At 38.5% G+C, this 27,954-nt stretch overlaps 1 protein-coding gene across 1 annotated transcript in view; it reads right to left on the reverse strand.

The window, feature by feature from the left end:
* Positions 1 to 4,093: 4,093 nt before the first annotated feature.
* AhcyL1 (Adenosylhomocysteinase like 1) overlaps positions 4,094 to 27,954 on the reverse strand; it is a 54,517-nt gene continuing 30,656 nt past the window's right edge. The window contains exon 2 of the mRNA XM_067787888.1: positions 4,094 to 6,402. Coding sequence (XP_067643989.1) covers positions 5,359 to 6,402 — 1,044 coding nt within the window. The 3' untranslated portion in view covers positions 4,094 to 5,358. The remainder of the gene's footprint in view (positions 6,403 to 27,954) is intronic.

Genomic DNA, 27,954 nt, shown 5'->3' on the forward strand with positions numbered 1-27,954 from the left:
TGCACACTAGGTAGGCCTGATGCTGAAGTTTCAGAAAGTGCAGTTAACTCAGTTTTGATCAAATAGGCACTTAGCACAAGTGTGTACTCACCCATCGATTTTTAATTGCTGGTTTTATGTACGGGTCCCTTTTTCGCTCTTATTTGGAATCCAAATCTATAAATAAAGTTTTGGTTGTAAAGATGGGGATTTGTGCTATTAGCGAGCTTTGGGCATTATTAGTCGTAGTGCTTTTGTTTAGCTTTATTTTATTAAAAGAATTTGTTAAAAATAAACGATTGTGAGCACACAAAGAAATCTCTTTGTACTATGGCACTATGTGAATACATATTTGATTAGAACTAACACTGCATTACCGGCAGTTGCTAACAATCGCCAGATGGCAGCGCCAGTGCCATCTCATTTGATATGAGACTTTTATAATAGTTGCGCAGGATACGCACGGGTTCGGCTCGTACTTATTTAATACAAAAACAATGATATGTACAACTCAAAGCATTTTTCCACTTAAAGCTTTATTCGAGATTTAGGCATCTAAAAGAATTGAAAGTTGAATCTTGCAAATTTTATCATGCAAAATCAAATCTCCGAGTCGCAGAAGATGCAAGTCTAATAAATCTGTAAATATTTGCTCAATCAATACAATATTTCTTTATCTGTCATACTATTTCTTGGTAGGAGCGATTTTTAAAATCATGGATGACAGATGTTTTTGGAAGATTTTCAAGTTAAGACTTTTATTGCCAGACGTTGTTTATTTTACTTAATTTATAGTCCAAGATCCCAGAGCCGCCGGATCTTACTTATTTTCTGACAAACAAAATATGACGGAAAGAGAAGTGTTAGCGTGAAGGCATACATAACCGCTAGTTTATGCCCTGGGCCAATTTCCCGGTACGGGCGCTGAAGGTACGTAAAAGTATCGCAAACATTACTTAAAATAGTGTGACGAATATTAGCAACACTAAGGGACACTATCATCTCTAAGCCGATACTAAGCAGCCACTTGTATTTACATAAACAAATCAATCATTATGTATACACATATGTACATACAGCAGCGGAGAGATACTCACAAAAGTATGCAATCATCGGTGAACTAGTAAATTCTAGAAGGAGAAACGCCTAGAAATAGGCATACCTGAATCCTTACCGTTATCCTGGGTTATATAATCCCAATAACACTTATTAACATTTATAGGTGGGACGAATAAGTCCCAATAATACCAAAAGGGCCAAACATTTGTACACATCTAAAGGTATAAACAAATATTGGGATATTATTATCCCACAAAAATGCATTATTGGGATTATATGACCCAATGCAGTTATAAATATAAAAAACTTACTTTTTTATTATAATTTCTTTCCAATTTCGAAGGAATAATATTTATTCACACCTAAACTTTACAGCAAGCGGTATATTACGAATAAAAACGGTACCAGATAGACGTTTCACACTGAAATACAATGCGTTACTGATGAAATTTCGCGACATGTCTGTGCAAAATATTGCGTAACGGGAAATTTGATGTCAATAATGACGGAATGCGGTTACCGATCATCAAAGAAGGCTTCAAGGTTTTATTGGGCACATTTCAATGCGTAATTGGATAAAAATTAAAAGTTATAAACATATTTGAAGTTTGCTGGGACGTATTGTCCCAGTAGTGGCGAAAGGGTTAAGCACGCTATCAGTTGCGAAGTATAAGTGTTATTGGAAGTATTTTCAAAGTACTCTAATAACGACCATTTTGCATTATTGAATATTGGAATTATTTATTCAACAGTTTAGCGATACGAACGTTAGTAAAATGTTGCAAAGAAGCGGAATTTCCCTAAATTCGTTACAATATAATATCAATAGCAATCGAAAACTAGTACATATTGCCAGACCATTTTGGTGGGTGGTTTTTTCTGCTAGACGCACCAAAGTCAATTCTGCAGGAAATTATTCGAATTTTTTCTACAACAACTTACGAAATGTTTTAAGTAATTTTTTAATATCTTTGCAGTTTTTACGTATATCGTCGTCGTTGATAATTGATAAATCGTAATTCATTTAACCTTGGTATTGGATGTCTAAGACATCAACATCCGTGTATTAAAAGCTGGTCAGATTCTCGGGCTTATCAGCACTGAGACTATAAGTAAGGTTAGCAATTTTTTACGTACCTTCAGCGGTCTGTAACGTGAAATTGGCCCACGGCCCAAACTAGCGGATGTGCATACACTTGCCGACATATTTTCTTTGTCAAGAGTATAAACCTGGGAATTTCGGCACGGTAAGCAAGTACACTGCGCCCTTTCCGAGACGAGTGAAGTTTTGCATCTTTTAGTAACTTTTGCTGGAATTTCAATGGAAAGAGTACCATCAAAGCTTGGTTGTCACGGTGGGTTGCCAAATTTTTTGGAACCCATTTTTGGGTCTCGAGTTTAAAAAATTTTGTAAAAACTACCTTAGATAAATCGGTGTAATAGCTCATAGAGTACATACATAATTTTTTTTTTTTTTTTTTGAAAGAATCCCAGGTCTCTTAATAAGTGCTGTTTTCATTTTTAAATACATTTATATATCACAAGGCCTGTATACTGCTCGCAAGTAAAAACCAAGCATAAAGAATAATTAAAAGGAATCTGACATGTTATAAGCAATCATCATAAAAAGAGAATAACAAATCACATATGTACATTCCACTATTTTGAAGTTTTTTTTTATTTCACGTGATGCAATGAACATATCGCTCATTTACTTCAATAGTGGCATAACTCAAAATTACTTTTGGGTTAATAACATTTAAATGAAATTTGGCAAAGAGATAATGTATCACCTTCTAAGACTTTCTACCTAGGTGTTGCCACTCTGAATGTTTCACAAGGTTTCCACTTATTCGAAATTTTAAAAAAATTGCATGAGATATGCCGATATGGGTATCAAACGAAAGGTATTTCACTCCGCATTACAATAGGGACATTTTTGGTTAGGGTTGCCACCTATTCGAAATTTAAAAAAAAATGCATGAGATATGCCGATATTGGTATCAAACGAAAGGTATTTCACTCCGCATTGCAATAGGGACATTTTTGAGCAGGGTTGCCACCTATTCGAAATTAAAAAAAAAAAGTTCATGAGCTATGCCGATAAAGGTATCAAACGAAACGTATTTCACTCCGCAATACAATAGGGACATTTTTGAGTAAGGTTGCCATTTAGGGTTGCCACCTATTGGAAATTAAAAAAAAATTGCATGAGATATGCCGATATGGGTATCAAACGAAGGGTATTTCACTCCGCATTACAATAGGGAAACTTTTGAGTAAGGCTGCCATTTAGGGTTGGGGTAGTTAGACGAAATAGTACTCTACTTACTCATATTCTATTAAAGCTTTAGAGGAGAACATTAAAGTTAAAAAGCTTCGTAAAAAATCTCACACATAATTCGACTTAATTTTAAATAATTTTCTTTTAAATGAATAATTGCAATTTCTCACAGATTACTATTAGAAAGATTTCTCAGCACAAAGAAACGTTGCCGAGCAAAGCTCGGTCGCCCAGGTACTCATGATCTATGTTGTATAAAAAAATCTTTTTGATCCGTTAAAAATTCACCACGTGCTATATGCGCAACATATGGCAATTAAAATCTTTGAATGGCTCTCCTGGAAAATCGATTTTTTTGACTTATGCCGTCTTGCAGCAAATGAGCGATATGTACTTTAATGTGAATTTTCACATTGGCGTAGTCTTTAAAAATTTTCGTCTACGACATGGAGAATCAGAGTATCGAAGTGGGAGAAGTTAATCAAATGGTTTTTGGTTAATGACCAAAAATATTTGTAAAATTTGTTTTATTAGAAGTGGGCGGTGTAATGCATATTTTGAAAAATGTGTAAGTAAAAGTTTCTACAATTCATAAGATTAAATCAAGTTATTCTTCTCATCAAAGGATGGCCTTAGGCCGGGTCGATTTGTGGGGATGCAAAAAAATCGCCCATTGCTCTGTGAAAATCATATTCTAGGGATCAAAATAAGAAACTTTGCCGAAGGAACCATACCTCTAAAACGAATTCTGATGTTCCCCCCCCCCCCCCCCCCCCCCTTTCGGCCCCAGGGTCAAATTTTGAAAAATCCCACTTTGAAATGCCTATGTTTTTTCTTTTTGGAGTTTATTTTTCTCTTTAGAAATTTATTTAGTCAGAACATATGTAAATGAAAAAATGAATTTAACTTAGTAATAGAAAAGAAATTAAAAAAAAATTATTAGAAATTAGCGTTTTTACAACCCCCTTTTAAAACCAAGGCATCACTGTGATGCATTTGCATGTCGTAAACATAGTTGTGTGGGTTTTTTATTCAACCGTTTTAAAAAATGAAGGTATCACTGTGACACAATTGCAGATCGTAAAATTGCTTGTGTTGTTTTTTTTAAGCCACCACAAGACACAGCAGGTAGAATTGAAATTGCCCCTACCTAAAGTTCGACCCAAAGGGGGGGACATCAGAACTCGTTTTAGAGGTATGGTTCCTTCGGCAGAGTTTTGATCCCTAGAATACGATTTTCACAGAGCAATGAGCGATTTTTAAATCGACCCGCCCTAATGGACATGGCTTAATGAATTCGATTTTCACCCTGAGCATTTTGATACATGTAAAAAGTATAAATTTATCTAGTGTAGTTACAGTACTATCAAACTGTAGTTTTGAAAATTTTTTACATCAAGAAAGTGGGCGGGGTTATTATCGCATTACATCACTACTTAAATTTTGACTGAAATTTAATATACATGGACAAACATATGGAAGGACAAACGATTTTTTTTCGACTAAATACGTTGTAATAATGACAGCAAATTTTAATCTTAAAAGGAAAATATATGCATACAGAAATTCAATTAGGGAATAAATTTGATTTAAATATTCATCGAGTTTTATCTGGAGAGCTTTATACGGGCCTTTAAACATTTTCTTTTTTCAATGTTTTTCATAAGCACAGCCTAAGCGAATAACTTTCAACTCAGCTGAAATGCTTTGAAATTAGAATACTTTCGTTGGCAGTTTACACGCACGCTTTTATTTTTATTATTATTATTTTTTTGTGTCGCCTGTCTACCCAGTCTGCTTATCACCACTTTCAGTTTATATAAAATCACTACCTAAAAAATTGCACAGCGCTGCTTTTATCTCTTCTTCTACCATTTTTTGTCTACTCGTTCTATTTCTTTTACTTTTTCTTCCTCTTTTTTCATTCTATTTTTTTTTTCTATTACGTTAATTCTTCCCTGTTATTTCTCTTTCTTTTATTTGAACTCTTTCTCTTACTTACGCTCTCTATTTTCGTGCCTTACTTACTTAGTTATTTAGTATCTATAGTAATTGGGTTTGAAAGGCCCAGCCTTATTTAGACCCATATATTTAGCCTGCTCATCGGTTAGCTCCGTCAAGTGTGCATCGAATGTTGGCAAATGTAAGCTCGCTACATATTCATCCATTTTCTTCGGCAACAAATAGACATCGGACTTATAGCGTCCGGGTGGTGCATTGAACAATTCGATTAATGCCAACGCTTGTGTGGCCGATGTAATTGACACAGCGAAAGATGGTATGCTAGAGCATGACAAATTGACAAGACGTCCTTCCGCTAATAATATAATATATTTGCCTTCAGGCCATATAATGTGATCCACTTGGGAGCGTACCTTTTCCCATGACAAATCTGGTGTACGTAAGCCATTTACATCGATCTCAGTATTGGAGTGTCCCATATTACATATAATGCAACCACTCTTCATTTTATCCATATGCTCACGTACAACAACATTTTTATTACCTGTCGCTGTTACAACTATATCCACATTACGTATCACTTCATTCAATTTAACAACACGAAAACCATCCATACTGGCTTGTAATGCACAAATCGGATCAATCTCGGTTATATATACAATGCATCCTTGCCCCTTCAGAGCTTGCGCACATCCCTTGCCGACATCTCCATAACCACATACAACAACTTGTTTTCCACCGAACATAACGTCTGTGGAACGTTTTAAACTATCTAATATCGACTCTTTACAACTGTAGAGATTGTCAAATTTGGTTTTCGTTACCGAATCGTTGACATTCATTGCAGGCACTGTTAGTTTGCCAGCTTTTGACAATTGGTATAAACGATGTACCCCAGTAACACTCTCCTCTACAATGCCTTTGACAAGCTTGAACATTGTTGGATATTTCTTTAGCATTAAATGTGTCGCATCACCACCATCATCCAAAATCATATTCGGTTGGAAAGACTCAGCATTCACACAACGATCGATGCACCACCAGAAATCTTCTTCCGTCTCTCCACGCCATGCAAAGATAGGTATATCGGCTTCAGCAAGTGCGGCAGCGACTTCGTTCTGTGAAAGTAGAGCAAGTTTTACAATCAATTAGTATGTTCATTCTAATATGAATTAATTTGAGTATCAGTAAGCAAATACAGCTATAAAATCAATTAATAAATGTTGATGAGTTTAATTTAAAAAAACTAGGCGCTAAAAGACCACATTAAAACATTAAGCTTTCAATTTTCAAACATACATATCATTGATATGTTATTGTGCACATACCCTGCAAAAATCGTTGGATCATGTGGTCCACTGGAGTACATACCATTATACTCCACTGTAATGCAGCAATGGACCAACTCATGTTTCTACACGAACATATTGTAAGCCGATCATTGCTCGTTTTTAACAATTGTAATCACTACAAGATGTTTATTGGACTGTGGGTACTCCATGGATTACTCTGATGTAATGCGGAGCTGGAGTATATGGTCCAGTTCTAGGACATCGCAATGTTAATTGGACCATATTTTTTTGTTATGAATTGTAGTTAATTTTGGAGCACTCGCTTGGTCTTATAGCGAGTACTCCATACATACATGCATGGAGTAGGTACTCGCGATTTTTGCAGGGTACATATGTATTTTCCATGCTTTTACGGCTAATTAATTTGCAGCTATCGCCCTAACTGTTTGGTCCCTTTCGGCCGAAACCTTCTAAATGTCTTAATTGACCCCCAGCGGGTTAGGGGTCAGAATATACCAGCGGTAGGTATGCCTGTCGTAAGAGGCGACTAAAATTCAAGGGGCTGTGTAGCGAAACCCTTTCCGGTTAAATAAATAAATAAATGTAAGGTGCGATAACCTCTGAACAGATTTTAGGCCGAGCTTCTCTTCTTCTCTTTCAATTTGCGCCGTGCTCCTTTTTAATTTTTCCTACAAATTGGCGGGACGGGACCTACTTGTTTTATGCCGACTCCGAACGGCATCTGCGAGGCAGATGAGTTTTCACTGAGAGCTTTTCATGGCAGAAATACACTCGGAGTGCTTGCCAAACACTGCCGAGGGGTGACCTCGCTTAGAAAAATTGTCTTCTAATTGAAACCCCTTATTTCTAAAATTTTGATGTTGCTTTGCCCGGGGTGTGAACCCAGGGCATTCGGTGTGGTAGGCGGAGCACGCTACCATCACACCACGGTGGCCGCCCTTTCAGGTTGCCAGCGCAATATATAGCTTCTCCAAACTCAATTGTAAACCTCACCTATTCGTGGCGAATCCTGTTTCAATAACAGACAAGTCTCTCATTTGACCTGAAGGTTTAATGTGGCCATATAAATCGTTCCCGAGATAGTCGGGCTAGCACCTTAATGGTGCTGTGTTACCGGAGCGTACCGGATCTGTATCCAGTGAATTGTTTATTTATTTATTTTATTTGTTCTTTTTGAAGAACATAGGGTGCTAGGCACCTATTACACTTTGGAGTGTATTTATAATTGGTCAATTTCTTTCAACTGGAACATTTTTACTACCCTTCCACCTCTATTGTAGTTTAAAGATAATTTTTTCGGAATAGACATTTGTTGGAATCGACCCGATCGGACCACTATAACTTATATCCGCCATACAACCGATTTTTTCAGAAAAAAAGTTTTTGTGACTCAATCACGCAAGAACGGCTACACGGATTTTGATGAAATTTGGGACAGAGACAATAGTCTACTGGCGCAATTTTTTTCGAACATCTTAAGGGGGGAGGGGCCACGACCCCTTCGTATAATCACTCTTTAACAATTTTTACACATTATAACTTTACGTCTACTGACCTTCACCAATATTACAAACTCAATGGGGCTTACAAAGTGAGCAGTGACACCCCCCCCCCCCTCTTTTCACCATCTAGTGCACAATCTATAAATTGTTATAACTCCATGTAAATTTTCTCCTAAATCAATAATTTTTGGTATCTGGCTCATGAGATCTAAACAATTTTGGAAAAAATATCAGTGGTGCTCTCCTCCGCCCGCCATCCACACTCCTTCAATTACACGGTGCTACCAAAAAAATTTAAAACACTTTTCAAGTGACCTAGTGTACGTTGTAGCCCTTAACGAGTACATCATGATAATGTGTTTCAAAATTGTCTAACACCCCCAAATTTTCACGTTATTGTTTAAAAACCGTTTTTCGTCTACGACGCGCACTCTAACAATAATAACGTCGTCATGTTTTCACCAATTTTCTATTGCTTTACGGTTTTGGAAAGAAAAAGATTTAAGCTTTGAGCTCATATATATGTGGGGTATTCCATCCCATTTCGACCAATTTTGAACCCGACCCCTTTAGAATTCGTTGAAAGTTTTTCTTCTTTTTCTAGCTTACGAAAGACGTTTTTCAGAATTTTTTCATCCAACTCAAAAAAAGTTATGAATTTTTAAAAAAACACCGTTTTTGTTTTCAAAATGCTATAACTTTTTCAAAAATTGACCGTTTGGGATCTTTTTTTTTAAATTTGTTTTTAAATGTACTTTTTCAGTTTTTCGAGATTTTTCGATTTCGCCATTTTTTTCTCATAAAAAACTTCAATCAATTCTGCAATCATCCCCGGAGTGGGCCGATTTTTTTTATGTTTTTTTTATTTAATTGAAAAAAAAAATTTTCAAAAAAAAAAATTATTTATCAATTTTATTTATATAACAAAAAAATGTAAGAAAATGATTTTTAAGTATTCTTTTCTTTATATATTATGGTAACCTACGATTAAAATGACATGTTTACTGTGTCAGTCATTAATTAAAAAATATAAAAAAAATCGGCCCACTCCGGGATTAGTGGGGATGATTGCAGAATTGATTGAAGTTTTTTATGAGAAAAAAAAATGGCGAAATTCGAAAAATCTCGAAAAACTGAAAAATTAAAAAAAAAACTAAAAATTTTTTTGTATTTTTTCCGAAAAGTACATTTAAAAACAAATTTAAAAAAAAAAAGATCCCAAACGGTCAATTTTTGAAAAAGTTATAGCAGTTTGAAAACAAAAACGGTGTTTTTTTTTTTAAATTCAAAACTTTTTTTGAGTTGGATGAACAAATTTGAAAAAATTCTGAAAAACGTCTTTCGTAAGCTAAAGGGGTCGGGTTCAAAATTAGTCGAAATGGGATGGAAAACCCCATATGTTTATACTTTATACAAAAACATTGGGAAATTTTCCAAAAGTTATCTAAGATTTAATATTTTTACCCCACCTTTTCACAGTTTGACGTCTTTTTTATGCAACGTATCATAAAAAAAAATATTTTTTTACATTCATTCTCAAAGAACTATTTATCCCGAGTAAGAAAAGTCATGGTTTATCAAAATCGGTTGATAAATGTTTAAGTTACGACGCTTATTGTAAACAAGAAAATTAATAAAACAAGTAAGGAAGGCTAAGTTCGGGTGTAACCGAACATTACATACTCAGTTGAGAGCTGTGGAGACAAAGTAGGGGAAAATCACCATGTTGTAAAAAGAACCTAGGGTAACCCTGGAATGTGTTTGTATGACATGTGTATCAAATGGAAGGTATTAAAGAGTATTTTAAGAGGAAGTGGGCCATAGTTCTATAGATGGACGCCATTTAGGGATATCGCCATAAAGGTGGACCAGGCCTGACTCTAGAATTTGTTTGTACGATATGAGTATCAAATGAAAGGTGTTAATGAGTATTTTAAGAGGGCGTGGGCCTTAGTTCTATATGTGGATGCCTTTTCGAGATATCGCCATAAAGGTGGACCAGGGGTGACTCTAGAATTTGTTTGTACTATATGGGTATCAAATGAAAGGTGTTAATGAGTATTTTAAAAAGGAGTGGGCCTTAGTTCTATATGTGGACGCCTTTTCGAGATATCGCCATAAAGATGGACCAGGGGTGACTCTAGAATTTGTTTGTACGATATGAGTATCAAATGAAAGGTGTTAATGAGTATTTTAAGAGGGCGTGGGCCTTAGTTCTATATGTGGATGCCTTTTCGAGATATCGCCATAAAGGTGGACCAGGGGTGACTCTAGAATTTATCTTGTACGATATGGGTATCAAATGAAAGGTATTAATGAGTATTTTAAAAGGGCGTGGGCCCAAGTTCTATAGATGGACGCCTTTTCGAGATATCGCCATAAAGGTGGACCAGGGGTGACTCTAGAATTTATTTTGTACCATATGGGTATCAAATGAAAGGTATTAATGAGTATTTTAAAAGGGCGTGGGCCCAAGTTCTATAGATGGACGCCTTTTCGAGATATCGCCATAAACGTGGACCAGGGGCGACTCTAGAATTTGTTTGTACGATATGAGTATCAAATGAAAGGTGTTAATGAGTATTTTAAGAGGGCGTGGGCCTTAGTTCTATATGTGGATGCCTTTTCGAGATATCGCCATAAAGGTGGACCAGGGGTGACTCTAGAATTTATTTTGTACGATATGGGTATCAAATGAAAGGTATTAATGAGTGTTTTAAAAGGGCGTGGGCCCAAGTTCTATAGATGGACGCCTTTTCGAGATATCGCCATAAAGGTGGACCAGGGGTGACTCTAGAATTTATTTTGTACCATATGGGTATCAAATGAAAGGTATTAATGAGTATTTTAAAAGGGCGTGGGCCCAAGTTCTATAGATGGACGCCTTTTCGAGATATCGCCATAAACGTGGACCAGGGGCGACTTTAGAATTTGTTTGTACGATATGAGTATCAAATGAAAGGTGTTAATGAGTATTTTAAGAGGGCGTGGGCCTTAGTTCTATATGTGGATGCCTTTTCGAGATATCGCCATAAAGGTGGACCAGGGGTGACTAGAATTTATTTTGTACGATATGGGTATCAAATGAAAGGTATTAATGAGTATTTTAAAAGGGCGTGGGCCCAAGTTCTATAGATGGACGCCTTTTCGAGATATCGCCATAAAGGTGGACCAGGGGCGACTCTAGAATTTGCTTGTACGATATGGGTATCAAATGAAAGGTGTTAATGAGTATTTTAAAAGGGCGTGGGCCTTAGTTCTATAGGTGGACGCCTTTTCGAGATATCGCCATAAAAGTGGACCAGGGGTGACTCTAGAATTTGTTTGTACGATATGGGTATCAAATGAAAGGTGTTAATGAGTATTTTAAAAGAGAGTGGGCCTTAGTTCTATAGGTGGATGCCTTTTCGAGATATCGCCATAAAGGTGGGCCAGGGGTGACTCTAGAATTTTTTTGTACGATATGAGTATCAAATGAAAGGTGTTAATGAGTATTTTAAGAGGGCGTGGGCCTTAGTTCTATATGTGGATGCCTTTTCGAGATATCGCCATAAAAGTGGACCAGGGGTGACCCTAGAATTTGTTTGTACTATATGGGTATCAAATGAAAGGTGTTAATGAGTATTTTAAAAAGGAGTGGGCCTTAGTTCTATATGTGGACGCCTTTTCGAGATATCGCCATAAAGATGGACCAGGGGTGACTCTAGAATTTGTTTGTACGATATGAGTATCAAATGAAAGGTGTTAATGAGTATTTTAAGAGGGCGTGGGCCTTAGTTCTATATGTGGATGCCTTTTCGAGATATCGCCATAAAAGTGGACCAGGGGTGACCCTAGAATTTGTTTGTACTATATGGGTATCAAATGAAAGGTGTTAATGAGTATTTTAAAAAGGAGTGGGCCTTAGTTCTATATGTGGACGCCTTTTCGAGATATCGCCATAAAGGTGGGCCAGGGGTGACTCTAGAATTTGTTTGTACTATATGGGTATCAAATGAAAGGTGTTAATGAGTATTTTAAAAAGGAGTGGGTCTTAGTTCTATATGTGGACGCCTTTTCGAGATATCGCCATAAAGATGGACCAGGGGTGACTCTAGAATTTGTTTGTACGATATGAGTATCAAACGAAAGGTGTTAATGAGTATTTTAAGAGGGCGTGGGCCTTAGTTCTATATGTGGATGCCTTTTCGAGATATCGCCATAAAGGTGGACCAGGGGTGACTCTAGAATTTGTTTGTACTATATGGGTATCAAATGAAAGGTGTTAAGAAGTATTTTAAAAGGGCGTGGGCCTTAGTTCTATAGGTGGACGCCTTTTCGAGATATCGCCATAAAGGTGAACCAGGGGTGACTCTAGAATTTGTTTGTACAATATGGGTATCAAACGAAAGGTGTTAATAAGTGTTTTAAAAGGGAGTGGGCCTTAGTTCTATGGGTGGACGCCTTTTCGGGATATCGCCATAAACGTGGACCAGGGGTGACTCTACAATGCGTTTGTACAATATGGGTATCAAATGAAAGGTGTTAATGAGTATTTTAAAAGGGTGTGGGCTTTAGTTCTATAGGTGGACGCCTTTTCGAGATATCGCCATAAAGGTGGACCAGGGGTGACTCTAGAATTTGTTTGTACGATATGGGTATCAAATGAAAGGTGTTAATGAGTATTTTAAAAGGGCGTGGGCCTTAGTTCTATAGGTGGACGCCTTTTCGAGATATCGCCATAAAGGTGGACCAGGGGTGACTCTAGAATTTATTTTGTACGATATGGGTATCAAATGAAAGGTATTAATGAGTATTTTAAAAGGGCGTGGGCCCAAGTTCTATAGATGGACGCCTTTTCGAGATATCGCCATAAAGGTGGACCAGGGGTGACTCTAGAATTTATTTTGTACGATATGGGTATCAAATGAAAGGTATTAATGAGTATTTTAAAAGGGCGTGGGCCCAAGTTCTATAGATGGACGCCTTTTCGAGATATCGCCATAAAGGTGGACCAGGGGTGACTCTAGAATTTATTTTGTACCATATGGGTATCAAATGAAAGGTATTAATGAGTATTTTAAAAGGGCGTGGGCCCAAGTTCTATAGATGGACGCCTTTTCGAGATATCGCCATAAAGATGGACCAGGGGCGACTCTAGAATTTGCTTGTACGATATGGGTATCAAATGAAAGGTGTTAATGAGTATTTTAAAAGGGCGTGGGCCTTAGTTCTATAGGTGGACGCCTTTTCGAGATATCGCCATAAAAGTGGACCAGGGGTGACTCTAGAATTTGTTTGTACGATATGGGTATCAAATGAAAGGTGTTAATGAGTATTTTAAAAGAGAGTGGGCCTTAGTTCTATAGGTGGATGCCTTTTCGAGATATCGCCATAAAGGTGGGCCAGGGGTGACTCTAGAATTTTTTTGTACGATATGGGTATCAAATGAAAGGTGTTAATGAGTATTTTAAAAAGGAGTGGGCCTTAGTTCTATATGTGGACGCCTTTTCGAGATATCGCCATAAAGATGGACCAGGGGTGACTCTAGAATTTGTTTGTACGATATGAGTATCAAATGAAAGGTGTTAATGAGTATTTTAAGAGGGCGTGGGCCTTAGTTCTATATGTGGATGCCTTTTCGAGATATCGCCATAAAGGTGGACCAGGGGTGACTCTAGAATTTGTTTGTACTATATGGGTATCAAATGAAAGGTGTTAATAAGTATTTTAAATGGGCGTGGGCCTTAGTTCTATAGGTGGACGCCTTTTCGAGATATCGCCATAAAGGTGAACCAGGGGTGACTCTAGAATTTGTTTGTACAATATGGGTATCAAACGAAAGGTGTTAATAAGTGTTTTAAAAGGGAGTGGGCCTTAGTTCTATGGGTGGACGCCTTTTCGGGATATCGCCGTAAACGTGGGCCAGGGGTGACTCTACAATGCGTTTGTACAATATGGGTATCAAATGAAAGGTGTTAATGAGTATTTTAAAAGGGCGTGGGCTTTAGTTCTATAGGTGGACGCCTTTTCGAGATATCGCCATAAAGGTGGACCAGGGGTGACTCTAGAATTTGTTTGTACGATATGGGTATCAAATGAAAGGTGTTAATGAGTATTTTAAAAGGGCGTGGGCCTTAGTTCTATAGGTGGACGCCTTTTCGAGATATCGCCATAAAGGTGGACCAGGGGTGCCTCTAGAAGGTATTTGTACGATATGGGTATCAAATTAAAGTATTAATGAGAGTTTTAAAAGGGAGTCGCCCTTAGTTGTATATGTGAAGGCGTTTTCGAGATATCGACCAAAATGTGGACCAGGGTGATCCAGAACATCATCTGTCGGGTACCGCTAATTTATTTATATATGTAATACCACGAACAGTATTCCTTCCAAGATTCCAAGGGCTTTTGATTTCGCCCTGCAAAACTTTGTCATTTTCTTCTACTTAATATGGTAGGTGTCACACCCATTTTACCAAGTTTTTTTCTAAAGTTATATTTTGCGTCAATAGACCAATACAATTACCATGTTTCATCCCTTTTTTCGTATTTGGTATATAATTATGGCATTTTTGTCATTTTTCGTAATTTTCGACATCGAGAAAGTGGACGTGGTCATAGTCGGATTTCGGCCATTTTTTACACCAATACAAAGTGAGTTCAGATAAGTACGTGAACTGAGTTTAGTAAAGATATATCGATTTTTGCTCAAGTTATCGTGTTAACGGCAGAGCGGAAGGACAGACGGTCGACTGTGTATAAAAACTGGGCGTGGCTTCAACCGATTTCGCCCTTTTTCACAGAAAACAGTTATCGTCCTAGATTCTAAGCCTCTACCAAATTTCACAAGGATTGGTAAATTTTTGTTCGACTTATGGCATTAAAAGTATCCTAGACAAATTAAATGAAAAAGGGCGGAGCCACGCCCATTTTGAAATTTTCTTTTATTTTTGTATTTTGTTGCACCATATCATTACTGAAGTTGAATGTTGACATAATTTACTTATATACTGTAAAGATATTAACTTTTCTTTTAAAAGTGGGCGTGTTCGTCCTCCGATTTTGCTAATTTTTATTAAGCATACATATAGTAATAAGAGTAACGTTCCTGCCAAATTTCATCATGATATCTTCGACGACTGCCAAATTACAGCTTGCAAAACTTCTAAATTACCTTCTTTTAAAAGTGGGCGGTGCCACGCCCATTGTCCAAAATTTTACTAGTTTTCTATTCTGCGTCATAATTTCAACTCACCTACCGAGTTTCATCGCTTAATCCGTATTTGGTAATGAATTATCGCACTTTTTCGATTTTTCGAAATTTTCGATATCTTTCTGCAGGGCGAAATCAAAAGCCATTGGAATCATGGCAGGAATACTGTTCATGGTATTACATATATAAATAATTTAGCGGTACCCGACAGATGATGTCCTGGGTCACCCTGGTTCACATTTTGGTCGATATCTCGAAAACGCCGTCACATATACAACTAAGGGCCACTCCATTTTAAAACCCTCATTAATACTTTTAACTTGATACCCATATCGTACAAACACATTCTAGAGTCACCTCTGGTCCACCTTTCTGGCGATTTCTCGAAAAGGAGTCCATCTATAGAACTATGGCCCACTCCCTTTTAAAATACTCATTACCACCTTCCATTTGATACTCATGTCATACAAACGCATTCCGGGGTTACCCTAGGCTCATTTTCCTACATGGTGATTTTCCCTTATTTTTTCTCCAAAGCCCTCAGCTAAGTATCTAATGTTCGGTTACACCCGAACTTAGCCTTCCATATTTGTTCATAATTAAAGGCATTGAAATTTTAATTACGCAGTTATAACCAAAAATTTACTCAAGGTTAAATGGGTTTAGTGAACAAGCAAAGTAAACGTAATAATAAGTTTTCTCAAGAAAACACCAAACTCAGAAAACGTGGTTGGGACCCCACATTTTCTTGTAAAAACATCAAAAAGTCTACAGTTACAAGGTTGTTTTATTTGAAGCGACGTGAACACATTTTCAAAATTCCTACAGAAGCCGTCTGAAAAACATTAGTTTTACGAGCATAAGAAAGATGGAAGATCCACTGCTCTCAAGTTTGGTTATGTGGCAGTACACGATAGAACATATTAGCAGTTTATAAAGAATTGAAACTAATTAAGGGTATGCTTTGTTCTTTTCATAAAATATAAAGCTAACATAATAAAAAATTTTTATGGAAATGTCATTTTAAAAAGCTGTATAAATATTTTGTATTTTTCATCATATAGTAGTAGTAGTATATATTTATTTTTTCCAAAAAAAAAAATCAGATACAGATTATGACTTGTGCTTTGTGTACATCGGAACACTTAAATAAATAAATTAAAGTAGATACTATCAACAATAACAGAGTATTTTGTGTGTCCCACTACGTGTTAAATAAAATACCAACGACCTACAAAAATTCATTTAATAATAAGTCCCTAATTTTAAAGCTATCCGCGAGAAACTTGGCCAGAGCCTCGAAGTTAAATCCGTTTCAACTGGCAACCACCTTGGCCATATCTAAAGTTCTATCACCAAAGTAAAGGCAACTAATGTCGTTATATATCGGACATGTGCCAATAAAGTGAAAAACGTATTCTGGCTCCTGCAAGTTACATACTGTGCAAAGTGGATACGATATGTTTTTATAGATTCTTGCGTTTAGGTTCAACAAACCTCCCCGTGCCCGAATCAGACTAGCTGCATACGCACTGTAATCATCATGAAATGATCTCGGAAGGGTCCCTAAATGATTCCGAAAACCATCCAGAAATGATCCCGGAAAGATCCCCAAATGATCCCGAAATGACAATGACGGGATCCCAGATTGATATCGAAAGCCATGCAGAACTGATGCCGGCAAACTCTCCAAATGATCCCGAAATAATCCAGAAAAGTCCCGAAATGACTCTGACGGGATCCCGGACGACTCGCGAAAATCATCCAGAAATGATCCCTTCCGGCATCCCAAAATAGTCCCGAAAAAGCCCTGAAACTACCCTAACGGGATCCCGAAAGTCGTCCTGAAATGTTGCCGGAAGGATCCCCAGATGATCCCGAAAAAGTCTCGAAATAAATCCGACGGGATCCCGGACGCATCCCGAAAATCGTCCAGAAATTATACCGGAAGAGTCCCCAAATGATCCCGAAATAGTCCCGAAATAACCCTCACGGAATCCCGAAAGCTATCCAGAAATGATGCCGGAAGGCTCCCAAAATTATCCCGGAATAGTCCCGAAATGACTCTGACAGGATGCTCTCGGAAGTATACCGAAAAAGTCCCGAAATGACCCAGACGGGATCCCAGATGTATCCCGAAAACTATCTAGAAATGATCGCAAAAAGTCCCGAAATAATCCCGACGGGACGCCGGACGGATCCATGAAACCATCCAGAATTGATCTCTGAAGGGTACGCAAATGATCCCGAAATAGTCCATAAATATTGTAACGAACTTAGTGAAATTCCGCTTCCTTCTGTAAACGTTCGAACCGCTAAACTGTTGAATAAATAACTCCAATATTCAATAATGCAAAATGGTCTTTATTAGACTACTTTGAGGGTACTTCACAACTAATTGCGTTTTTAAATCAAAATCAGCTTGCTCTGCTTTTATACTCTCGGTTTCCTCGTTCACCCATTTCTCCTAAGGTCTAGAAATTCATGAAATTCATGCTTGGTTATCAGCATATACATGTATATTTGTAGTTTGTATCCATATGCGTGTGTATATATGAGTACTACTTCGGCTGGTGATGACATGCGTTTGTGAGTATCTCTCTGCTGTCTTGTATGTATGTGTGTACATAATGATTGATTTGTTTAGGTACATAGTATCGGCTTAGTGATGGTAGTATCGCTTAGTGATGATAATATTCGTCACACTGCCCTACACCTAAGTCTGATCGTCCAGATCAGACAAATCTCTCGATCTAACCGCTGCTAGCATCTCCAAATGAACTACCCTTCTATTTCGTGGTTTCCCAATGGTTTGTATGCGGTAGATGGTATCACTGATCCTCTTCACAACTTTGTACGGGCCGTTCCAACTGCACCAAATTTGGATGGAACACCTTTCCGCCGGTGAGGGTTATATAGCAGTACCAAATCTCCCCCCAGGAAACCTTCCGAATTATTGTTCTTGTCGTACCTGTGTTTCATCCTACTACTCATTATCCTGGACCGTTCCCTCACACTCTCTTGTTTGGCCAATGAACTACTTCACAGAGCTTGATCTTGACGGATTGACTTTGCATCATCAGTATGGTCTTGACGGTTCACAACAGTAGTGCGCTCTGGCTTGAAACTACCCTTGCATTCTTTCAGGGAAATTCTTTCCTTCGTTTTAGCGCGTCCATTTGTTTTTGTCAATGCCAGTGTTTCTCTCGCAGGTATCTTTGATTTGCTTTGTTTGGCCCATTCGTTCCATCAACCTTTGCCCGATCTGCCTTGACTTGGTGGTCTTTGTCGAATCGCCTCTACCAGCACTCGCTTACTGCTGAACCCTTTCTCCAACCTGAAGTTGAGTGGTACATCCTGGTTCTTATAGCGCATATTCCTTCTTTGCATTTCGATCCTGATGTCATGATCAATTAAGAAGTCCACTCCCAATATGACTTCATCAACAATCTCTGCCACAACGAATTTGTGTAGAACCGTGACCTTTCCAATTAAGACTTCACATATCACTTCTCCCTGGACTCGGTTATACTCGCCAGTGACCGTAACCAACCTTGCTCGAGGCAAAGGCTTTATTCTCCTGTTTACCAAATCAGATCGGATTAAGGAATGATATGCGCTCGTATCTACAGTCAGAACACGTTCTTTGTCATCCACATTTCCTTTGACGGTAAGACTGCTCGATTTTCTTCCAATTTGCGAGATAGATATCACAGGACATTCAATAGCTGGGTCAAGTTCTCGATCTTTACATCTGAATCGCTCTTGCTTATCTCCTCCAGCTTTGCGTTTACGACCAGCCAAGTTGGAACTACCAGGACCGGTGTTGCAATGACGTGCAATGTGCCCATTATTCTTCTGTTGCGTTGTGCATCATTATTCTTCTGTTGCGTTCCCTTTAAAGCTTCCAAAATTGCGTCTACCCACTCGGGTCTTTCTACTTGCACACGATGAGCTTTGTATGCTGGTTTACTCAGTAGTGAGGCAGTTTCCTGAGTCAATGCATGTGATACCGTTTCTGCAAATGTTGGCGTAGTAGCTTGCTTTGTTTCGACGTCCCGTATTCCATTAATAAAGCCTGGATAAATGTGCCAGCCTTTCAACATCCGACGCAAACTTTTGCAATGTTTCACCAGGCCTCTGGAAGCGGTTCAATAACTCCATTTGGTATATCGTGACTTCTATGCTCGGTTCCGTATCGCCTCTCTAGTGCGCCCATTAATGCTTCATAACTGTTCCGTTCGTGCTCTGGAATAGTCTGTAAGATCTCAGCAGCAGGTCCTTTTAACGCTACGAACAGTGCAGCAATTTTATCTTCCACATTCCAGTTGTTCACTGCTGACGTCTTCTCAAATTGTAGCTTAAAGACCAGTAAAGGAACAGAACCGTCAAAAGATGGAGTTTTTACCTTCGGATTGCTCACTGGAACAGCCGGGCGATTTAGTTTTAACTGCTCCACGCGACCTTTTAACGCCTCTATCTCGGCATGAATTTTGTCCTCGAGTTGTAAAATTTTTGCATCCTGCTCTTCTAGTTTTGCAAAGAGCTGTGATGATACCTGTTCCAAAATGTGTGCCGACATTTCAGATATACGTGCCTCTTGCGCTTCCAGTTGAGATGTCATATATGTCTTCTGTTCTTCCAATTGTGATGTTATACGTGTTTCCTGCGATTCCAGTTGGGATGCCATATATGTCTTCTATTCTTCCAGTTCAGATGACATTTGCGACGATATGCGTGCCTCCTGTGCTTCGATCTTGGATGTTATGCGTGTCTCCTGTGATTCCAGTTGAGATGCCACTGTCGATGTTTGAGCAGATATTGCAGCCAATATCATGTTCAAGTCTGTGCTCGTAACTGTCTGTGGTGTTTTGTTTTTCTCTTCCATTTTTGTTGTTGTCTCGTCTCCATCAAGATGAAAGATATACTCGTCCACATTAATTCCTTGCGACTCCATTACCTCTTGAAGTTCGATATTATTGCCGGTTGTATTCAATCCACGGTTCTCCGACTCCTTTTTCAGTTGCTGGACCTTTAATTCACTCAACTTTGGCATGTCCAAGTTGTATTCAAAATCTTCGGAATTTATTGAACAAATTGTAACGAATTTAGTGAAATTCCGCTTATTTTACACCTTCTGCAAACGTTCGAATCGCTAAACTGTTGAATAAATAACTCCAATATTCAATACTGCAAAATGGTGTTTATTAGACTACTTTGAGAGTACTTCACAATAACTCTTACTTCACAACTGAGTGTTTAAATCAAACTGATTGCTTACTATCCAGCTTGATCTGCTTTTATAATCTCGGTTTACTCGTTTACCCATTTCTCCTAAGGTCTAATAATTTCGTGAACTTCATGCTTGGTTATCAGCATATACATGTATATTTGTAGTTTGTATCCATATGCGTGTGTATATATGAGTACTACTTCGGCTGATGATGACATGCGTTTGTGAGTATCTCGCTGCTGCCTTGTATGTATGTGTGTACATGATGATTGATTTGTTTACGTACATACGAGTGGCTGCTTAGTATCGGATTAGTGATGGTAGTATCGCTTAGTGATGATAATATTCGTCACAATATTCTCCAAATTACCCAGACGGGATGCCGGACGGATCCCGAAACCCATCCAGAAATGATGCCGGAAGAGTCGCCAAATGATACCAAAATAGTCCCGAAACTTAATATAAAGGTAAAAAAAATTCTATCAATGGTCTGTACTCTGGTAGTTGCTGTGAATTACATGTATAAATTGAAAATATTTTCATACCTTCCTTGATTTTTGCGTCACTTAGTTTTGGAAACACGGCTTTAAAGCCTCGCTGGTTTTGTCTAGTCGTTTGACAGACTGCTTCATGTAGCCTAACTTGAGGTGTAGCGGTGGCAAATAACTTTATCGTTCTGAACGAGTGGAATGTTAACGACGTTTTTTTTCTTCCTATTTCGAGTGTTTTCCTACACGGCCATTCACTGATTTTGAAATCATCTTTTCCTCGACTGTCCCATTCGCACAGATAACGAGGATATTTTGTGTATCCTCCTTGCATTCCGAAAGAATTGTCAGAACTTTCAAATCACAAACAATTGGCCATTGATGCTTATCATAATCTATGGAGTGTAAAATTGTCTTCATTGTCGCATACGTTTTTTTCATATTGGTAGCGTATGCTATTGGAACTGATGGAAACTGGTTCTCGTTATGCAGTTTCAATTTATACATGTGATTCACAGCAACTAACAGAGTACAGACCATTTATATAATTTTTATACTCAGTTGAGCAGAGCTCACAGAGTATATTAACTTTGATTGGATAACGGTTGGTTGTACAGGTATAAAGGAATCGAGATAGATATAGACTTCCATATATCAAAATCATCAGTATCGAAAAAAAATTCGATTGAGCCATGTCCGTCCGTCCGTCTGTCCGTTAACACGATAACTTGAGTAAATTTTGAGGTATCTTGATGAAATTTGGTATGTAGGTTTCTGGGCACTCATCTCAGATCGCTATTTAAAATGAACTATATCGGACAATAACCACGCCCAATTTTTCGATACCTCAAAATTTACTCAAGTTATCGTGTTAACGGACAGACGGACGGACGGACATGGCTCAATCGAATTTTTTTTCGATACTGATGATTTTGATATATGGAAGTCTATATCTATCTCGATTCCTTTATACCTGTACAACCAACCGTTATCCAATCAAAGTTAATATACTCTGTGAGCTCTGCTCAACTGAGTATAAAAATTATATAAATGGTCTGTACTCTGTTAGTTGCTGTGAATCACATGTATAAATTGAAACTGCATAACGAGAACCAGTTTCCATCAGTTCCAATAGCATACGCTACCAATATGAAAAAAACGTATGCGACAATGAAGACAATTTTACACTCCATAGATTATGATAAGCATCAATGGCCAATTGTTTGTGATTTGAAAGTTCTGACAATTCTTTCGGAATGCAAGGAGGATACACAAAATATCCTCGTTATCTGTGCGAATGGGACAGTCGAGGAAAAGATGATTTCAAAATCAGTGAATGGCCGTGTAGGAAAACACTCGAAATAGGAAGAAAAAAAACGTCGTTAACATTCCACTCGTTCAGAACGATAAAGTTATTTGCCACCGCTACACCTCAAGTTAGGCTACATGAAGCAGTCTGTCAAACGACTAGACAAAACCAGCGAGGCTTTAAAGCCGTGTTTCCAAAACTAAGTGACGCAAAAATCAAGGAAGGTATGAAAATATTTTCAATTTATACATGTAATTCACAGCAACTACCAGAGTACAGACCATTGATAGAATTTTTTTTACCTTTATATTAAGTTTCGGGACTATTTTGGTATCATTTGGCGACTCTTCCGGCATCATTTCTGGATGGGTTTCGGGATCCGTCCGGCATCCCGTCTGGGTAATTTGGAGAATATTGTGACGAATATTATCATCACTAAGCGATACTACCATCACTAATCCGATACTAAGCAGCCACTCGTATGTACGTAAACAAATCAATCATCATGTACACACATACATACAAGGCAGCAGCGAGATACTCACAAACGCATGTCATCATCAGCCGAAGTAGTACTCATATATACACACGCATATGGATACAAACTACAAATATACATGTATATGCTGATAACCAAGCATGAAGTTCACGAAATTATTAGACCTTAGGAGAAATGGGTAAACGAGTAAACCGAGATTATAAAAGCAGATCAAGCTGGATAGTAAGCAATCAGTTTGATTTAAACACTCAGTTGTGAAGTAAGAGTTATTGTGAAGTACTCTCAAAGTAGTCTAATAAACACCATTTTGCATTATTGAATATTGGAGTTATTTATTCAACAGTTTAGCGATTCGAACGTTTGCAGAAGGTGTAAAATAAGCGGAATTTCACTAAATTCGTTACAATTTGTTCAATAAATTCCGAAGATTTTGAATACAACTTGGACATGCCAAAGTTGAGTGAATTAAAGGTCCAGCAACTGAAAAAGGAGTCGGAGAACCGTGGATTGAATACAACCGGCAATAATATCGAACTTCAAGAGGTAATGGAGTCGCAAGGAATTAATGTGGACGAGTATATCTTTCATCTTGATGGAGACGAGACAACAACAAAAATGGAAGAGAAAAACAAAACACCACAGACAGTTACGAGCACAGACTTGAACATGATATTGGCTGCAATATCTGCTCAAACATCGACAGTGGCATCTCAACTGGAATCACAGGAGACACGCATAACATCCAAGATCGAAGCACAGGAGGCACGCATATCGTCGCAAATGTCATCTGAACTGGAAGAATAGAAGACATATATGGCATCCCAACTGGAATCGCAGGAAACACGTATAACATCACAATTGGAAGAACAGAAGACATATATGACATCTCAACTGGAAGCGCAAGAGGCACGTATATCTGAAATGTCGGCACACATTTTGGAACAGGTATCATCACAGCTCTTTGCAAAACTAGAAGAGCAGGATGCAAAAATTTTACAACTCGAGGACAAAATTCATGCCGAGATAGAGGCGTTAAAAGGTCGCGTGGAGCAGTTAAAACTAAATCGCCCGGCTGTTCCAGTGAGCAATCCGAAGGTAAAAACTCCATCTTTTGACGGTTCTGTTCCTTTACTGGTCTTTAAGCTACAATTTGAGAAGACGTCAGCAGTGAACAACTGGAATGTGGAAGATAAAATTGCTGCACTGTTCGTAGCGTTAAAAGGACCTGCTGCTGAGATCTTACAGACTATTCCAGAGCACGAACGGAACAGTTATGAAGCATTAATGGGCGCACTAGAGAGGCGATACGGAACCGAGCATAGAAGTCACGATATACCAAATGGAGTTATTGAACCGCTTCCAGAGGCCTGGTGAAACATTGCAAAAGTTTGCGTCGGATGTTGAAAGGCTGGCACATTTATCCAGGCTTTATTAATGGAATACGGGACGTCGAAACAAAGCAAGCTACTACGCCAACATTTGCAGAAACGGTATCACATGCATTGACTCAGGAAACTGCCTCACTACTGAGTAAACCAGCATACAAAGCTCATCGTGTGCAAGTAGAAAGACCCGAGTGGGTAGACGCAATTTTGGAAGCTTTAAAGGGAACGCAACAGAAGAATAATGATGCACAACGCAACAGAAGAATAATGGGCACATTGCACGTCATTGCAACACCGGTCCTGGTAGTTCCAACTTGGCTGGTCGTAAACGCAAAGCTGGAGGAGATAAGCAAGAGCGATTCAGATGTAAAGATCGAGAACTTGACCCAGCTATTGAATGTCCTGTGATATCTATCTCGCAAATTGGAAGAAAATCGAGCAGTCTTACCGTCAAAGGAAATGTGGATGACAAAGAACGTGTTCTGACTGTAGATACGAGCGCATATCATTCCTTAATCCGATCTGATTTGGTAAACAGGAGAATAAAGCCTTTGCCTCGAGCAAGGTTGGTTACGGTCACTGGCGAGTATAACCGAGTCCAGGGAGAAGTGATATGTGAAGTCTTAATTGGAAAGGTCACGGTTCTACACAAATTCGTTGTGGCAGAGATTGTTGATGAAGTCATATTGGGAGTGGACTTCTTAATTGATCATGACATCAGGATCGAAATGCAAAGAAGGAATATGCGCTATAAGAACCAGGATGTACCACTCAACTTCAGGTTGGAGAAAGGGTTCAGCAGTAAGCGAGTGCTGGTAGAGGCGATTCGACAAAGACCACCAAGTCAAGGCAGATCGGGCAAAGGTTGATGGAACGAATGGGCCAAACAAAGCAAATCAAAGATACCTGCGAGAGAAACACTGGCATTGACAAAAACAAATGGACGCGCTAAAACGAAGGAAAGAATTTCCCTGAAAGAATGCAAGGGTAGTTTCAAGCCAGAGCGCACTACTGTTGTGAACCGTCAAGACCATACTGATGATGCAAAGTCAATCCGTCAAGATCAAGCTCTGTGAAGTAGTTCATTGGCCAAACAAGAGAGTGTGAGGGAACGGTCCAGGATAATGAGTAGTAGGATGAAACACAGGTACGACAAGAACAATAATTCGGAAGGTTTCCTGGGGGGAGATTTGGTACTGCTATATAACCCTCACCGGCGGAAAGGTGTTCCATCCAAATTTGGTGCAGTTGGAACGGCCCGTACAAAGTTGTGAAGAGGATCAGTGATACCATCTACCGCATACAAACCATTGGGAAACCACGAAATAGAAGGGTAGTTCATTTGGAGATGCTAGCAGCGGTTAGATCGAGAGATTTGTCTGATCTGGACGATCAGACTTAGGTGTAGGGCAGTGTGACGAATATTATCATCACTAAGCGATACTACCATCACTAAGCCGATACTATGTACCTAAACAAATCAATCATTATGTACACACATACATACAAGACAGCAGAGAGATACTCACAAACGCATGTCATCACCAGCCGAAGTAGTACTCATATATACACACGCATATGGATACAAACTACAAATATACATGTATATGCTGATAACCAAGCATGAATTTCATGAATTTCTAGACCTTAGGAGAAATGGGTGAACGAGGAAACCGAGAGTATAAAAGCAGAGCAAGCTGATTTTGATTTAAAAACGCAATTAGTTGTGAAGTACCCTCAAAGTAGTCTAATAAAGACCATTTTGCATTATTGAATATTGGAGTTATTTATTCAACAGTTTAGCGGTTCGAACGTTTACAGAAGGAAGCGGAATTTCACTAAGTTCGTTACAATATTTATGGACTATTTCGGGATCATTTGCGTACCCTTCAGAGATCAATTCTGGATGGTTTCATGGATCCGTCCGGCGTCCCGTCGGGATTATTTCGGGACTTTTTGCGATCATTTCTAGATAGTTTTCGGGATACATCTGGGATCCCGTCTGGGTCATTTCGGGACTTTTTCGGTATACTTCCGAGAGCATCCTGTCAGAGTCATTTCGGGACTATTCCGGGATAATTTTGGGAGCCTTCCGGCATCATTTCTGGATAGCTTTCGGGATTCCGTGAGGGTTATTTCGGGACTATTTCGGGATCATTTGGGGACTCTTCCGGTATAATTTCTGGACGATTTTCGGGATGCGTCCGGGATCCCGTCGGATTTATTTCGAGACTTTTTCGGGATCATCTGGGGATCCTTCCGGCAACATTTCAGGACGACTTTCGGGATCCCGTTAGGGTAGTTTCAGGGCTTTTTCGGGACTATTTTGGGATGCCGGAAGGGATCATTTCTGGATGATTTTCGCGAGTCGTCCGGGATCCCGTCAGAGTCATTTCGGGACTTTTCTGGATTATTTCGGGATCATTTGGAGAGTTTGCCGGCATCAGTTCTGCATGGCTTTCGGGATCAATCTGGGATCCCGTCATTGTCATTTCGGGATCATTTGGGGATCCTGCCGGGATCATTTCTGGATGGTTTTCGGAATCATTTAGGGACCCTTCCGAGATCATTTCATGATGATTACAGTGCGTATGCAGCTAGTCTGATTCGGGCACGGGGAGGTTTGTTGAACCTAAACGCAAGAATCTATAAAAACATATCGTATCCACTTTGCACAGTATGTAACTTGCAGGAGCCAGAATACGTTTTTCACTTTATTGGCACATGTCCGATATATAACGACATTAGTTGCCTTTACTTTGGTGATAGAACTTTAGATATGGCCAAGGTGGTTGCCAGTTGAAACGGATTTAACTTCGAGGCTCTGGCCAAGTTTCTCGCGGATAGCTTTAAAATTAGGGACTTATTATTAAATGAATTTTTGTAGATCGTTGGTATTTTATTTAACACGTAGTGGGACACACAAAATACTCTGTTATTGTTGATAGTATCTACTTTAATTTATTTATTTAAGTGTTCCGATGTACACAAAGCACAAGTCATAATCTGTATCTGATTTTTTTTTTTGGAAAAAATAAATATATACTACTACTACTATATGATGAAAAATACAAAATATTTATACAGCTTTTTAAAATGACATTTCCATAAAAATTTTTTATTATGTTAGCTTTATATTTTATGAAAAGAACAAAGCATACCCTTAATTAGTTTCAATTCTTTATAAACTGCTAATATGTTCTATCGTGTACTGCCACATAACCAAACTTGAGAGCAGTGGATCTTCCATCTTTCTTATGCTCGTAAAACTAATGTTTTTCAGACGGCTTCTGTAGGAATTTTGAAAATGTGTTCACGTCGCTTCAAATAAAACAACCTTGTAACTGTAGACTTTTTGATGTTTTTACAAGAAAATGTGGGGTCCCAACCACGTTTTCTGAGTTTGGTGTTTTCTTGAGAAAACTTATTATTACGTTTACTTTGCTTGTTCACTAAACCCATTTAACCTTGAGTAAATTTTTGGTTATAACTGCGTAATTAAAATTTCAATGCCTTTAATTATGAACAAATATGGAAGGCTAAGTTCGGGTGTAACCGAACATTAGATACTTAGCTGAGGGCTTTGGAGAAAAAATAAGGGAAAATCACCATGTAGGAAAATGAGCCTAGGGTAACCCCGGAATGCGTTTGTATGACATGAGTATCAAATGGAAGGTGGTAATGAGTATTTTAAAAGGGAGTGGGCCATAGTTCTATAGATGGACTCCTTTTCGAGAAATCGCCAGAAA

Source organism: Eurosta solidaginis, chromosome 5 (assembly GCF_040869045.1).
Source record: "Eurosta solidaginis isolate ZX-2024a chromosome 5, ASM4086904v1, whole genome shotgun sequence".
Classification (NCBI taxonomy): Eukaryota; Metazoa; Arthropoda; class Insecta; order Diptera; family Tephritidae; genus Eurosta; species Eurosta solidaginis.